At 33.6% G+C, this 15,553-nt stretch overlaps 1 protein-coding gene across 1 annotated transcript; it reads left to right on the top strand.

The window, feature by feature from the left end:
* Positions 1-13,811: 13,811 nt before the first annotated feature.
* On the top strand, positions 13,812-14,504 carry LOC145570973 (uncharacterized). Its single transcript, XM_081630086.1, has one exon. It carries the CDS (start codon positions 13,812-13,814, stop codon positions 14,502-14,504), a length of 693 nt encoding a protein of 230 aa, XP_081486212.1.
* Positions 14,505-15,553: the final 1,049 nt, after the last annotated feature.

Below are 15,553 nucleotides of genomic sequence, written 5' to 3' on the forward strand. Positions count from 1 at the left end.
AAGATTTGATCATCTTATTTCCTACCATATTTCATATTTGATTATTCCCCAAGTAATCTCTTTTTGCCATATTATTTTCATGACAAACACACTTTCCTAAATTCTATTATTCTTAATCACCTTAATATCAAAAGTTTCTATATTTCTTTATTCACTTCTCTAAGTAATTTCCTTAATACTTTTTACCATAATTCTTCCTACATTCTCCTACCATAATTCCCTCATTCATGAGCCTATAAATACCCCTTCATACCTCTCATATTCTTCACACCAAAACTCAATTCTCTTCTTCTCTCTTATTCTTCTTTTCCCTAAACCTTTTCATACTTTCCTTCCCTTCTTTTCATACAAATATTATCCTGTATACCTTTGAAGTCAGTTTTCGGGCACTTCTGGTCAATTTTTGGGGTATTGTTGTTTCACAAAAGATTGCTTCTCTCGAAAAATCCTTGAGGATTGGCTCAAGAATCACCCAATTCGGAGTTATATTGAAGGAGTTATGACCTCTGCAAGTTCTGCCTATTCTTTCCAACGAAAATTCAATTCTCTTTAATCCTATTCTTTTATCTTCTTCATGGTTAGTTTTCTAAAATACAAATACCTATTTCAAAGCTATAATTTTATGTTAAAGTATTATTTTAAAAGAGTTTTATAGTCTATGCACATTAGATTTGAGTTTATGATAACCTTATGGTTATGTTATTTGCAAGGTGTATTCGTGATTGAACTTTGAAAGTGCGAAGTGTTGATTAATATTCGGAAAGGTTCTTGAGGTTCTTTTTGTGTGGTTTTTCTAGCAAAGATCAAGGTACGTTTAGGTGGCTAGATACCTTTGAAAGTGATTGGTTTGAATTACATGTTTTATATGATTTTATTGGTGATTGAATTAAATTGATTTGAATTATATTTGGAGGTATTGATTTTAATATTTAATTTGTTTTAATAAAAGTATTTTGAATGATTGATTTTTAAATCATGTTTTGAATGGTTTGAATTACTTATCGTGTTTAAATAAAGGAATTGATTTTAAAAGGTTTGTTGAATTAAATAAAAGGTTTTTCAAGGAAGAGTTATTGATTTTGAAAAGTTATTAATATGTGATTTTATTCTCAAGTATCTATTTAAAAGGTTTTGATTTTGAAAGTATGTGGAATTATTAAAAAGGAGTTTGAATTATATTGGAATTTATTGGATATTAAAAGGATTTATTGAACCATTGAATTATTATTATTATTATTAATGCTTTATAAGCATGTTGGTAATCCCACTATGCGGATTTGGTTTATTGATAAGGCCTTGGACTTTGTATGACCGGGTCTTTCCTCAAGAATAGCCTTATAATATAAGGAGACTAGCTTGGGGGGTGTGCACACTTGGGTGAGGAATTGGATTAAAAGAAATTGGTTCTTAATAAAAGGAATTGGTTTTATTAACTATTATTTTGAATATTGAATCATTGGAATCAGTTTTGGAATAATGAATTTGGAATTTATTGGATTAATTATTGGAATTGATTTTTTAAAGCATGTTTGCAAATAAATTGAGTTTACATTATCTTGCACTTATGTACTTAGCATATTTTGCTAATCCGTATTTCCTATTTGTTTTGGTTCACCCTGTTTACCGTAATGGTAAGCAGTGTTGACTATTTTCGGGTGGAGTCATGAATGAGCATATGGGAGTCCAGGGATTTGCTTCACCTAGTTTAGGAATGTTGGTCTCGTCTTTATTTGAGTACTCATAACAATGTTACTATTTTTATAAGTATTAATAAAAGAAAGTTGAGTTTTCGCTGCAAGTTTTGTTATTGAGTTAAGTATTTTGAGTAGCCTTGCGTAATCACGCGGCGGTAACACTCCTAAGTCTATCTCTACGGTATAATTATATGTATTATACTAGTATTTCCGTAGAGGAAGATTTGGGGGTGTTACAAAGTCTTTGAAGATGGATACACATTACAATAAGCAGCCTTGTTTTTCTCCTTATTCAACTTACTCTGAATTCTTGGGCATAGGGCAGTTGTGCACTTAGTCATCTCTTGTTTTATCTTCACAAGCCTTTGCATTAGCCTAATTCTTATTTCTTTAAGCATATACAAAAGATGATTTGTCCTTGCTTGTATTATATAACCATTGAAGGTTTCTGCTATGTTGCTGGTTATGGCATCTGTCTTCATCGAGGTCTTCAGGAAAGCTCTGTAGAACAAAGGAGGGTTATATTTCTTGAATGCCTCAGCTGCATCATTGTTTATTTCAGTAAGTTCATTCAATCCTTCTTCATAATCTGCCATGCTGTAAGATTTTGCAATTTTCCAAAATTGCAGCTTAAGTTCATTTCCTCTGTAAGTCTTATGTCAGTGAGCATAGATATGTCTGGCACAGTGTCTATGATCAGCTTTGGGCAAGACAATTGACACAACATTGAGTATTGCCTGAAAAAAACACAAAAAAATAAGTTTAAAAGCAAGAATGGATATGATTTGTAAGTAAAAGTAACACCACTAACAAGACAAGACACTTACTTGGTGTTCATCTGAGATGATAGCAATTTCATCTCCTTCACCCAAGTCAAGACATGTCTGAATATGTGTAAAAAACCACTCCCAGCTCAAATTGTTTTCTCCTTCTGTAACAGCCCATGCCACTTGGTACATTTGGTCATTTGCATCCTTGCCTACTGCACAGAGGAGCTGACCACCTAGAAAGGTCTTCAAAAAGCAAGCATCTACTGCTAGGACTTTCCTACACCCTTCTTTCCACCCTTTTGCAAGACCCTCAAAACACATAAATAGCCTTTGGAATACCGGTGTAGGCAACTCTGTCTGAACTGTCACTAACTGAATGTGGCTACCAGGGCTGCTCTTCTGCAAAGCAACTAAGTACCCCCCACCTTTTGGTAATGCTCATGCATAGATCCATGTAAAAGCTTGTGTGCTGCATACTTGACTTTATATGCAAACACCCTATTCACTATCATCTTGTATGCCCTCTTTATACAGTCAACTATCTCCTTGGCTGGCGAGTGAGGTCTTGTTTTGAACACATTTAGAAACAGTTGTGCAACCCATTTAGCCTTCAACTGTCTGTTTTTCTTCATGTTTCTCTGACAGGTATGCTTACTGCACACTTTCTTTATCAAAATGGCTGCCTTTTCAGTATGCCAGGAACCATATACTCTAAATGGACAACCTTTAATGCACCTTTCCTCAACCCTTTGACCCCTATTCTTGTTGCTATTAGTGATTACTAGGTTTTTCCCTTGGAACATAGCATACTTAGAAATTGCCTCCTTAAAGTCATCTCTTTTTGCAAACCTTAAACCTACTCTCCAAGTGAACTGTGAAAAGTCAGTATCTGGGCTAACTAGCAAAGCATATCTCCTTTCTTGGTACCCTCATTTCCTTCATTATCAGTTGGTGGTGGGGAGTTCTCCTCCTCCTCACTATCTTCATACTCACTTTCATGCTCAGACTCCCTTTCTTGCTCTTCCTCAACCACAATGGCCTTTCCCTCAATTGCCTCTTTAGCCAACTGAGCTGCAGTTTGTACTAATTATGTGGTGCAACTCTTCACTCTCTCTCTAGCTTGGCTGTATTCTTCATCACTAATATCATAATAAAAAAAGGTCCCCTTCATCCAAAATGGTCTCCTTATACTCATTCTATAATTCTGCATCTAATCCATCCAAACCAGTAAGGAAAGTTTCATCTTCCAACTCCAAATCATATCCATCATCACACTCATCCTCAGTGCATACTCCTTCAAAGAAAGGAACTTCACCCCCCTTCTCCTTCTCACTACACTCTGCTAAAGCACCTTTCCCTTTATCTGTCAGAGGATTATATGATGGGTCTGCATCATCACTTCCATCATTGTAGTAACCTTCACACAGCTCATCTAGCCTAAGTGGAATTTCTTGCCTGTTATCAAGCCAATTATACTCATCATCAGCAACAGGTTGAGAGGTTTTTGTTGGTGTGGTTGTATTTTTTGTTGATGTTGTTTTGTAAGGGGTAGTGTGTTTCACAAGACCTAGATCTGAAATATTAAAAGTGGTATGGGTAAGGTAGGGGGAAGTTGGGGCATCTGTTTCTTTGAGTGAGGTAGAAGATGCTTTTTTGGGCAGCTCTTTTTGAATTAATGTTGGGGTAGGTGCTTTTTTGGTCCTTGGGCTAACCCTAACTTGAGTCAAAATAGTTGATGGGCCCCTTTTAGGTGTCTTTTTCTTTTTCTTAAGCTTGGCTTTTAGTGGGGAAGATTGGGAAGCTTGTGTCAGTGGTTGGAAGTGTCTTTGAAATACAGGTTCCTCCATTGGCTCAAGCTCTGGTGACTCATCTCTATGCTTTACATAAAGCTCCACACACCTATACTTCACACCCAACTTTGCTACCTCCATAACATCAGCATCATCATGCACTTTCCTTAGTCCATTTGTCATACTTAGCCCAGGCACCAAGTAATACAGACCAACAACATCTTTCCCTTCACTACAACACTCCTTTGCTAACTCTATTATGTCAAAGAAACTTAAAAGATCTGGGTCAATTTGCTCAGATTTTCCTCTACCCCCCTCATAAACCAATTCACCATTATTAACATGCTTGAAGTACCCACTATGCCAAAACTTCAGAGCGATAAATTCACACATTTCACCCTAACAACTACAATAATAATTCCCAATTACTAACACACCCAGACATAATCAATAATAAACCCTAATTAACGAATACATTAACACCACAACAAACAACAATCAAAATTGATTCAAACACTCAAATTATCACAAACCAGAACTACTAACCAGACGCACACATAATTCAACTCCACATCCCAATTAATCTCATTAAATCGCAACTTAAATCAACAATTTATGCAAAATTTTACAAATTTAGGATTTACCTGAGCGTAGCTACACTTCACTTCTTCAATGGTGTCGTGAAAACTGTCCTACCACCGTCGCAACTTCTTTTCTATAAATGGAAATGCAATTTCCTTGGTTTTTTGCCAATTTCAGGTAGTGAATTATGGTTGAAGAAGTAAATTCGAAGGACAGTGTTAATGGCGAGCTTTAATTTCTGCAGAAGGTGGTTGTAAGGTGATGACGTGGCTTCTGCTTTGGGGGGAAATGAAATGAGGGCGGTCAACTTTAGTTTTGGTCCAGGTTAACAATGCTAAAAAGCAAAAAAAAAAAAGATAAAATAAAATTTTTGGAAGAAGGTCAACTTAGAAAACCGGTTTCCAGTCAACTAGGACCATTGGAGGAAAATTGGGTCAATAGTTGGGATTATTAGAAAATAAACATTAGTTGGGACTATTGTAGGTAAATCACCAATTGTTGGGATTATTAAACTGTATTTTTCCTTTTTTTTTTTAAATATTTTATTCTGCATTTAGGTAAAATTATCCCTGCATTTAGTACCCCCGATAAATAAATAAATAAAAATAATGCATGAGATTTGAGAATTTGGCTTTTGGAGGTTTGTAGTTAAGTGACTATGCAATTATATAAAAGACTAGAGTGTATTCGTGCTAACGCACGGTATAAATGCAACATGTGTATTTAGAAAGAAAGACATTAGGAGATGTGGATGTTATTAAAAAAAATGGAGAAGTGGAAGTTATTATATTAGAGGTTATAGCAAAAAAAAAAAAAAAAAAAAAAAAAAAAAAAAAAAATCCAATGCATGATATTTGAGAATTTGGCTTTTGGAGGATTGTAATTAACTGACTCTGTAATTATATAAAAAATTTGATAAAAAAAATTTATGAATAGAATATGAGGAATTCTAGGAGGACTAGGACTCTAGCAATTGAAGTCATCTGTGACTCGAATAAGGTTAAAGGGCATAACAGTCCTTTTATTATTTACCCACTTGCACACGCACACACACAAAAAAAAATGAAAAGGAAAAAAGACAGTAAAGTGGAATACGACAATAAAGTAAGGCTGGGGAAACGGTTTGAAAAGGACAAGTCTTTCTTCCTCATGCAAAGTGTCGGAGTTTTGCCATTCAAGTGTCGAAATTTTATGGGTAATTGAAGAACACGGCAATTACCACATTAATTACAACATTGCTATTGAGTATTGACGGATGAACAGAGGTTCCCTAATTTATATTATCCGACAAATCAAAATCAAAGTTTATTATACTTAATATCTACAAGAATACTATCAACAACAAATAGAAAAAAGGAATATCATCAAGGATTGTTAAAGAATATCATCAAGGGTTGTTGGTATCTAAGAATACCATCAAATATTGTTGAAGAATACCATCAAGGACTATTGGTATCTAAGAGAATACCATCAAGAAGTTGTTGGTATCATAAAAAGTACCATCAACAGCAAAAGATAGAACAAGAACAACACCAAATACCATCAAAGATTGTTGGTTTCTAAAAGAATACCATCAAGGGATGTTGGTAATCTTGGTATCTAAAAGAATACCATCAAAAATTGTTGGAGAATACCATTAAGTCCGGAATTGGGATTTCACCATCATCGCAGTCCGGAATCGGGATGTTCAAATTCTACAATGCCGCCATTAGCAGTTAAATTCGATAGTATTAGCTGAAATGATGAAGTTGGTATTTTGTTGTACTTTTGAATTACCGAGTCCATTTCGCCATTTCTTTCTATGGTCGTTCGAAATTTGGACCAAATTTACAAAGACATGAAATGATGGGTTCCAGTGAGAAAACATTGGAGGGAAAAGAAGACAAAACATAGAACAAGCATAACAAACTTGTTGTTTTAGCACCAATTTTTTGGCGCCAATTACCCACACATGTTTTCGACTCCATTTTGAGGAAATGGAGAAGAAAGACTCAGTTGTAGATTAGCTAATTCAATTTTTTTTTTTAACAAAAGGTTTAAGAAAGATGACAAACATGTCCCTTTCAACCCATTTCCCAGCCTACTTTTACCTCAGCTTTTACTGTCCTTTTCCTTTTCAATTTGCTTTTTTTTGGAAAATAGGTAAATAGTAAAAGGTCAATTATGCCCTTATTAGAGTCATTTTCTTTTGGAATTTAATGTTTGGAGGATGACATGGGGATGTGAGAGAAAGTGAAGATGATATGAGAAATAGTTTTGGTGAAATTTTCATATTGAATTTGTTTCTTGAAGTAGATCATGCACTCATTGTTCATTAACTTTTAATCTTGAATTTTGAATTGGTTTCAATACTGTCAACATTTCTCCGTTCAGTTTCTTTCTTATTCTACTATTTTGAATAAGACAGGGTACCTAGTTTTGGAACCGGTTCCTACCAGTTTCGAGACCAGTTCCAAAAAACTTGGATCAAGTATTAACCGGATCCAAAATCAGTTCCAATTCTTTGGACTCAGTCATAACCGGTTCCAGATCCGGGTCTTAAGAATATGATCGGGTACCCGGTTTTGCTCACCCTTAGTTAGTACAATGAATTCAAAAACAAAATAACTAAATTATAATTGAAATGAAATTGTAATGCCCCGTATTTTTATATGTATTTTAAATTTAAATAGTATTTCGTGAAGGATTTCTCGAAGATTGCTAAACCTATGACCACTCTAATGAAGAAGGAAAAAAAGTTCGAGTGAGATGACAAGTGTGAGGAAGTCTTCCAACTCTTGAAACAGAAGCTAATCATAGCACCAGTGCTTACACCGCCAGACAATAGTGGAATCTATGATGTATATAGTGATGCATCCCATAATGGCATGGGATGTGTACTTATGCAAAATGGGAAAGTGATTGTGTATGCATCAAGACAGTTAAAGACTCATGAAGTAAATTACCCAACTCATGACTTAGAATTAGTTGCAATCATCTTTGCTTTGCACTAAAGATTTGACAACATTACTTGTATGGAGTGAAATGTAGGATTTATACAGACCATAAGAGTTTAAAATACATTTTCACTCAAAGGGATTTAAACTCACGCCAAAGGAGATGGTTGGAATATACGACGGATTATGACTTAGACATGCAATATCATGAAGGAAAAACAAATGTAGTTGCAGATGCTTTAAGTTGTAAAACCAGTCATGGACTGAATACTCACTAGTGGAAAAAATATCATTGTAACACCCTATTTGTAACGGGCAGTAATTTGCCAGTTACAATAAACCTTTTTGTAACGGGCAAAATAAGAATCCGTTACAATAAATTAGCATAGTGGTACGGAAAATAATATTCATAACGGGCAAAATAATGTCCGTTACAAAAAGTGCATTATTTGTAACGGGCAGCGTTTTGCCCGATACAAATAAGTCGGTGTTTGTAACGGGCACAAGTTGCCCGATACAAATAAATAAATCTGTACTATATTTTAAAATAGGAACTTTAAAACAAAATATAGAGTGCCACGTCACCAACTTTTAACTGTTTTTTTTCCAATTTTTGTTTCGAGGGTTCTTTTACTGGGTTTATCCTACTATTTCTTCCAAACAACGCTTCATTCAATCCCTGTCTAAGATTATCAAACGATGTTATTCCCCTTCTCTATTTTTTAAAATTGATCCTAATCAGTCACTTTTACCCGAGCAATCCTTTTTCACTCCCTTCCAGATAATCTCTTCAATTTATTCAAGGTTAGGCATTGTTCACTTCACCTTAAAAAAAATAATATTAAGTAAAAATAATTTCAGTTTAGTAAAAATAAGTTCAGTTCAGTAAAATTAATTTCAGTTCAATAAAAGTAATTTCAGTTCAATAAAAATAAGTTCAGCTCAGTAAAATTCAGTTTTCTTATAGAAGAATTATAATAGAAAATCAGTAAAAATAATTTCAGTTCAGCAAAAATAATTTAAGTTCAGCAAAAATAAGGTGAAGAGAACGGGGCCTTAGTTGTAATTTTCTTTCCCTTTGATTTCTAATGTTTTTAGTAAATTTAATTTTAATGTCTATAAATTTTGTCAGAAATTTTTGATTCCTTTATCTGTACTTTGAACTCTAATTATCGGATTGATGGGTGATTCTAATTTACAATTTTAATGTCATAATCTATACTAATTCTGGCATTTTTTGTTTACCATTTTTGTCATTGATATCACGAAGTTATGTGTGTTTCTCTGTAATTTTTGGGCTATGATTTTTTCGTGTCGATTGTGTAATTAAATTTAATTTTGATGAATTAATTGAATAGATAAATTGATTGATTTTTAATCTAGTGTTTTTTTTAATTATTTTGGAAGAAAATGGATGCAATTATGTTGGAAGAAAACGGATGTATTTTCTGAAAAATTCAGTTTGCATCATCAGTTTTTTTATTTGATTTTTTTATTTTTTATTTTTTTTATTTTTTATATATATACATAAAGTCTATAATTGTTACCTTTTCTTTGTCATTATTCTTCATAATCCAGAGTTAAGTAAAATAATATTACAGTTGATATATTCAATTTTTACATCAAGAATTAGATACATAAATCTATGATTGAAATTAGATATATATTGAAGAATTGGAAATGGTGATGATTTTAGTGTGGTTGATTGTGGCCTTCATAGTTGGTGCTTTAATTGTAAGTGCGGTTGAAGGTATTGTGATTTTGTACGTGATCCATGATTATCACACTCAACTAAATCCCTAAAACTTGGTGTTCATACTTCTCCTCCTAATCCTCTTGATTCTAGCCAATCTCTTCCTTCTGTATGTCATAAACAAGTTAGTTTCTTGCTCTTAATTTCATTAGTTTGTCAATTGCTCTTGCTTTCGACTGGGTTGGTGATCGGTTTGCACAGGTTATTATTGGAGTTTTTCCATTTTCACTTCAATTTGTAGTTTTAATCAATTCGATTTTATATGAGCAGTTTTTCACTACAGTTTTGGTTGTGGAATTTGCTTTTTAGTATTTGTTTTGCATAATATCATTGGATGCGAGTTCAATATTTTTAGTATCATTTTCTTCCCGTGTAGGAATATAGATTACACATTAGTATAGGAATATAGATTTAAGAGTTTGATTTAAGATTTTTAAATTTTTTTTTTTAATGAATGTTTTATGAATTTTTGAGATTTGATTTGGAGTATTTTGTTTTGGTACCAGTTTTGTAAGATGAGGTATGAAGCTTATGGGTTATGATTATTTAATGTTTTTAGCAATTGAATTTCCACAGTTTAAATATTAGGGGTACTGTTTACTAAATTTTATTGCTAATTGATTTTTGATACTTTTAGGGTCCTTAATTGCCACTACTTATTCAAGAAAAAGGCATCTAGTAAGGAATTCAATGGGTATATAGAAAATTAACAAGAAAGCAATCCAGGTTAACTAAGCTTGAAGCCTTGAATAGTCTAATTTAATAAGTATTACAATGTCAAAGTCAATTTTGTGATTTGGGGAGAAAATTAATTATTATAGGGTTCACGGTATCATAAATTGCAATTTTATTTGCTGATTTGAGATGTATAAGTTAGAATTGTTGTTTTTTTTTTCTTTTCTCCATAAAAAGAGATACATGTTATAAAGATAAATAAGTGTCAAAGTTGGATGCTTATATCTAAGATTGTTCCAATTTCTTTTACATTGTAATAATATTGGATTTCCAATACTGTAAAAATATTTGCTATTACTATGTTGTAGAATTTTTTAAAAGGTGTAGATTGATACCTTGCATTATGCTTACTTTCTAATTACTAAAATACAATCTTTAGGTACACATGTACTATTGTACTAAGGCATAAATTTAGTCCATGAGCAATCTCAATGTGCAATTGAGCAATGCTTAGGAAAAAAAGTACAGAGTAACAACTAAACCCATGCATCGCACGGGCTAAATACTAATTAGACCACCCACAATGGGTAACTCACTAACCTCCCCACACCACTCTCTCTCATAGTTTGGGGTAACTCACCATTGTAAATGGTGACTTGTGAGTAACTCACTTCATGGGGCACTTCTCTCTTCAAGGTAACTGACACCTTGGACCGTGTGCATGAAGTTTATTATTTTAATTTTTTTTTTTGCCTTTGAATTGTGGAAAACGACGTCGGTTTGCATGAAATTTCTTGCTTTTTTTTTGTTGTGTCAGTAGACTACAACAGACAATTGATACCATTTGAAATATGTAGCCGTTACATATTTGCATGAACATTTGCCAATAAATTGTATAGTTTTAAAAGTGTGAAATATCTTATAACGGTAATAAAAAAAAAATCTACATTGCTTTTCAAAAAAAAAAAAAATACCGTTGAGATTGCCATAATTTTATCTATAAATAGAGTCCAATATTGACCTATTTTTTCACAAGTAAATTTTTACCTTTTCTCTATTAACCCATAACATTCAATTTTCATATAGTCTAAATCCAAAAAATATTAACTTTATTTATATATCCTAATAATCCAAATCAAGGAAATAATTTTTACTCCCCAAACAATCCAAATTACCAAATGAATTCCAATTTTCCAAATTTTCAAGCTAATTTTCAATTTGACCCAAATACCCTTTCTAATCCAAATGTTCAAATAATGTTATATTATAACATTCCAAATCGGCCAATAATACCTCCAAATCAACCATTGTGTAACCAGTTCCCACAATAATTTCCAAACCAATTTCAACAACAATTTGTGCAACAATTTCCCGAAAATTATTTATCTTGTGCAACGTTTCCAATGTCTTGACGTTTTGGTAACCAACTAGATAATAATCCAGCAACTCCTGGGGGTGATGGAAGTAGTAACAAAACTCCCCGTGAAATCAATGCTACTGATGATGACAATGACGATGAAGAGGTTGGCGTGGTGGATCCAAAAGAGAGCAACAACACTTCCAGTAGTAAATGGGGAGCACAAGAAGATGATGCACTTGTATCCGCTTGGATTCATTGTGTGCTTGATGATCTAGAAAAGGCGACAAATCAGACTTTGAGGGATATGTGGAAAGGTATATATGATTTGTATGAGCTAGCTAGGGTAGAAAAGCCTTCTATCATACAACGTAGGACTTTGAGAACTATGAAAGGTCGATGGGGTAGAATTAACAAATAATTAAACATATGGGTCGGTTGCTACGCGGAAGCACAACGTAGAAATGGGAGTGGTACCAACAACCACAATGTCATGACTGATGCTCAAGAAATGTATAGACCAACACAAAATGGTGCACGATTCACTTTACTCAGTGTATGGGAAGAGCTGCGTAATTGTGATAAATGGAGGCCAACAAACAAGCAAGTGCCGGAAACCAGTGAAAGTGATAGCTCCAAAAGATCAGAACCAGATACTCCTACGGATGGCGGAAAGCGTGGACAACCCGATGGGGTGAAAATGGCTAAAAGAAAAGGTAAATCAGTTGCTAGTTTCGGAATTAATAGTTTAGATTCGTTCACCCAAGCCCTATCAAAGATGAATATGATGAAAGAGCAGTACTTAAATGTTGATGAGAAGCGAGCAGATGTAGCAAAACAAATGTTGGATTATCAAAAGGAGAGAGATATCATGAAGAGACAGAGAAAAGACGAGAAGAAGAGGTTCAAATTATTCAGTGTTCTACTTGCAAAATCACACCTCACCGAAGATGATGAAAAACTTCTTCAGAAACTAAAAGAGGAATTTAGCCATCTCTTAGGCTAGTTTGAGCGTCTTTTAAGTTAATTTAAGCTTAAATTTGTAGTTTGTCTTAAGTTGTGATGTTTAGTTTATTAATTTGTAATGTTATGTTATATCCTTTAATGTTGTAGTGGTTTTATTATTTATTTCAGGAGTGTTTTATTTAGTTATTGTTATACCCTTTAAAGTTGTAATTGGAGTGGGATATGATGTTATACATTATGTTGTAATTGGATGGCAATCTGAGAACATTATCAATAATATTATCTACTAGATTACCGTGTGCCCACACAATGAATCGTAATTGGATAGAAATCTAATACTTTATCTAAAATATGATCGTCTAGGGTTGTGTGCATTAACTTTAATTGCGATTAGATGGAAATCTGGATATCTCATCGGAAATCTCATCTTCTTGAGCTGTGTGCCCATATACCTTATGAATTTCTATATATATTGGTTTACATTTGTAGTTAATACACATAAATAAAAATACCTGTTGTTACCAAAAAAAAAAAAAAAAAAAAACCTAAGTGTTAACAATACTTTCTACTTTCCATTTGTTTTATTTTTTTATTTTCAAAAATGGACTTTGATTAAAATTCATCTAGTTCATCAAGTTCAGAAGTTTTTAAATATATGGTGAACGATTATGTTGAGTGGAACGAATCAATTACTCAACGACGTAAAGAAGATGAATTGATTGAGCAAGCAATTAATTCCGCTGTTGTCCCTCTTGTGACCTCATCTTTTCAAGTCCCACCCAAAATGTTGTGAAGAAAAAAAAGGGAGTATGTACCAAGAGACCGTTAAGATGCTGACTCAAGGTTATACAACGACTACTGTAGTCCACAACCACTTTACAATGACGCTATGTTTCGTCGCAGATTTCGCATGCGTAAATATGTTTTCCAGCGCATTGTTACAAAACTAAGTGAAAGTGATGTATACTTTCAACAAAGGCCGGAAGACTCGGTGCATCTGCATTACAAAAATGCACTGCAGCTATGAGGATGTTAGCTTATGGCTCGGCAGCTGATGCAGTTGACGAATACCTCAACATTGCAGCAAGTACAGTTAGAGAGTGTCTTGGACACTTTGTCAAAGGGGTTATCTCAAATTTTGGACAAGAATATTTGAGGAGGGCGACACCCACAGATCAATGTAGAATGACTTCTTCGTGAAAGTAATATTCGTGGATTTCCTGGTATGTTCGGGAGCATTGATTGTATACATTGGGAGTGGAAAAATTGTCCACGTGCTTGGAAAGGAATGTACCAAGGAAGAAGTAAAACAACAACCATCATTTTAGAAGCAGTTGTGTCACAAGACTTGTGGATATGGCATGCTTTTTTTAGCACACCAGACTCCCTCAATGATATAAATGTCCTTCAACGGTCGATGTTTGATGATATTTGTGAAGGTCGAGCCCCACAGGTTAGTTTCAATGTTAACGGCAATACATATCATATAGGATATTATCTTACAGATGGCATATATCCAAAATGGGCAGCATTTATCCCAGCAATCAAGCTTCCACAAACCGCTAAACAAAGATTATTTACACAAAAGCAAGAAAATTATCGCAAAGATGTTGAAAGTGCCTTTGGAGTCTTACAAGCTCGATTCACTATAATACACCAACCAGCTCTCGCTTGGTTAACAGAAATCTTATGGAAAATTATTATGGCATGTATTATCATGCATAATAGGATTGTTGAAGATGAACGAGAAAGTTATTTGCATTACGATGCATCTGAATTTATCGCTGACCAACCTCGAAATGTTGGCGAATCATCAAATCAAAGTGACAACGAACCATTCATAGTGAGACGTGGAAGATTAGATAAACTAAGTTTAGCGGGTTATATGGCAAATAGAAACAATGTACGAAACAGAGAGATTCATATGTCATTGAAGAAAGACTTGCTTGAACATATATGGCGTCACTTTGGTAATGAATGATGGTAACTAGTAGTCGAAGAAAGCTTTTTATTCTTTAGGATATTTCCGTTGTTACGTTTTTTCTTATTATTATTAATCCAATAATTTGATTGTAACATTGTTATTTTAATTTATATAATAACTTAATGTATGTAGTTATTTTAATAATTTTGAAACTACTCGTGCTCAACAAGACTAATTTAATAGTTTTTAAAAATAATAATTAAAATATAAGATCATTAATAATTGTTATTGTAGGCATTAATTATATTATCAAATTAAGTAGTGACTACTTTAATAATTAAAATATTGAATTTGTTAACATTAAATCACTATAATTAAAACATTAATAATAATAATAATAATAATAATAATAATAATAATAATTGGTGGGGTATTGATAAAGTAGGAGAGAGAATTGTGAGGTAACTCACCATTGTAAAAAAAACTAGAAGAGTAACTTCAATGGTAACTCATCATAGTGAAAAATGATGTAAAGATGATGTGGAGTAAAAAAGTAAGAAAGAGAAAATGGTGAGCTAGCCCACCAATGTGGGTGCTATTAGATGTTAAAAAACCCTAACATCTAACCTCCTTTTTCACTTCCTCGCAGCCGTAATTCACATTCTCTCTCTAACTCACTCTCTTTCTCTCTCCATAGAGATCTCCTGCTTCCTTCAATGGCGTTTTTTCCCTCACATCACTCTCCTTACCTTCATTTTCTCTCTCCTCCCTCCATTGTCGAACCTCCCTTCATTTTCAGCCCCAATTTCACCGTCTAATTATCCTTTATTCCCTAAGCTTTTGAAGTCGAATCGCCGTTCTCCAGGCCAGTGTACGGTTTTGAAGAAGCACTAGTAAAAAACTAACCTCAATAACACCCTAAAAGTGTTACATAAAGTGGTAAATGTAGTACTATAGAAAATAGGTAACACTTTATTGGGTGATACTTCCGCCCATGATACCTAAGGTCTTATATAACACTTTGGGTAACGTATGGTAACACTTTCAAAAGTGCTACTATAAACCCTCTTATGTAACACTTTTCATATTATTGGTATCATTTTTAA

This window comes from Chenopodium album, chromosome 12, assembly GCF_948465745.1.
Source record: "Chenopodium album chromosome 12, dcCheAlbu1.1, whole genome shotgun sequence".
Taxonomy (NCBI): Eukaryota; Viridiplantae; Streptophyta; class Magnoliopsida; order Caryophyllales; family Amaranthaceae; genus Chenopodium; species Chenopodium album.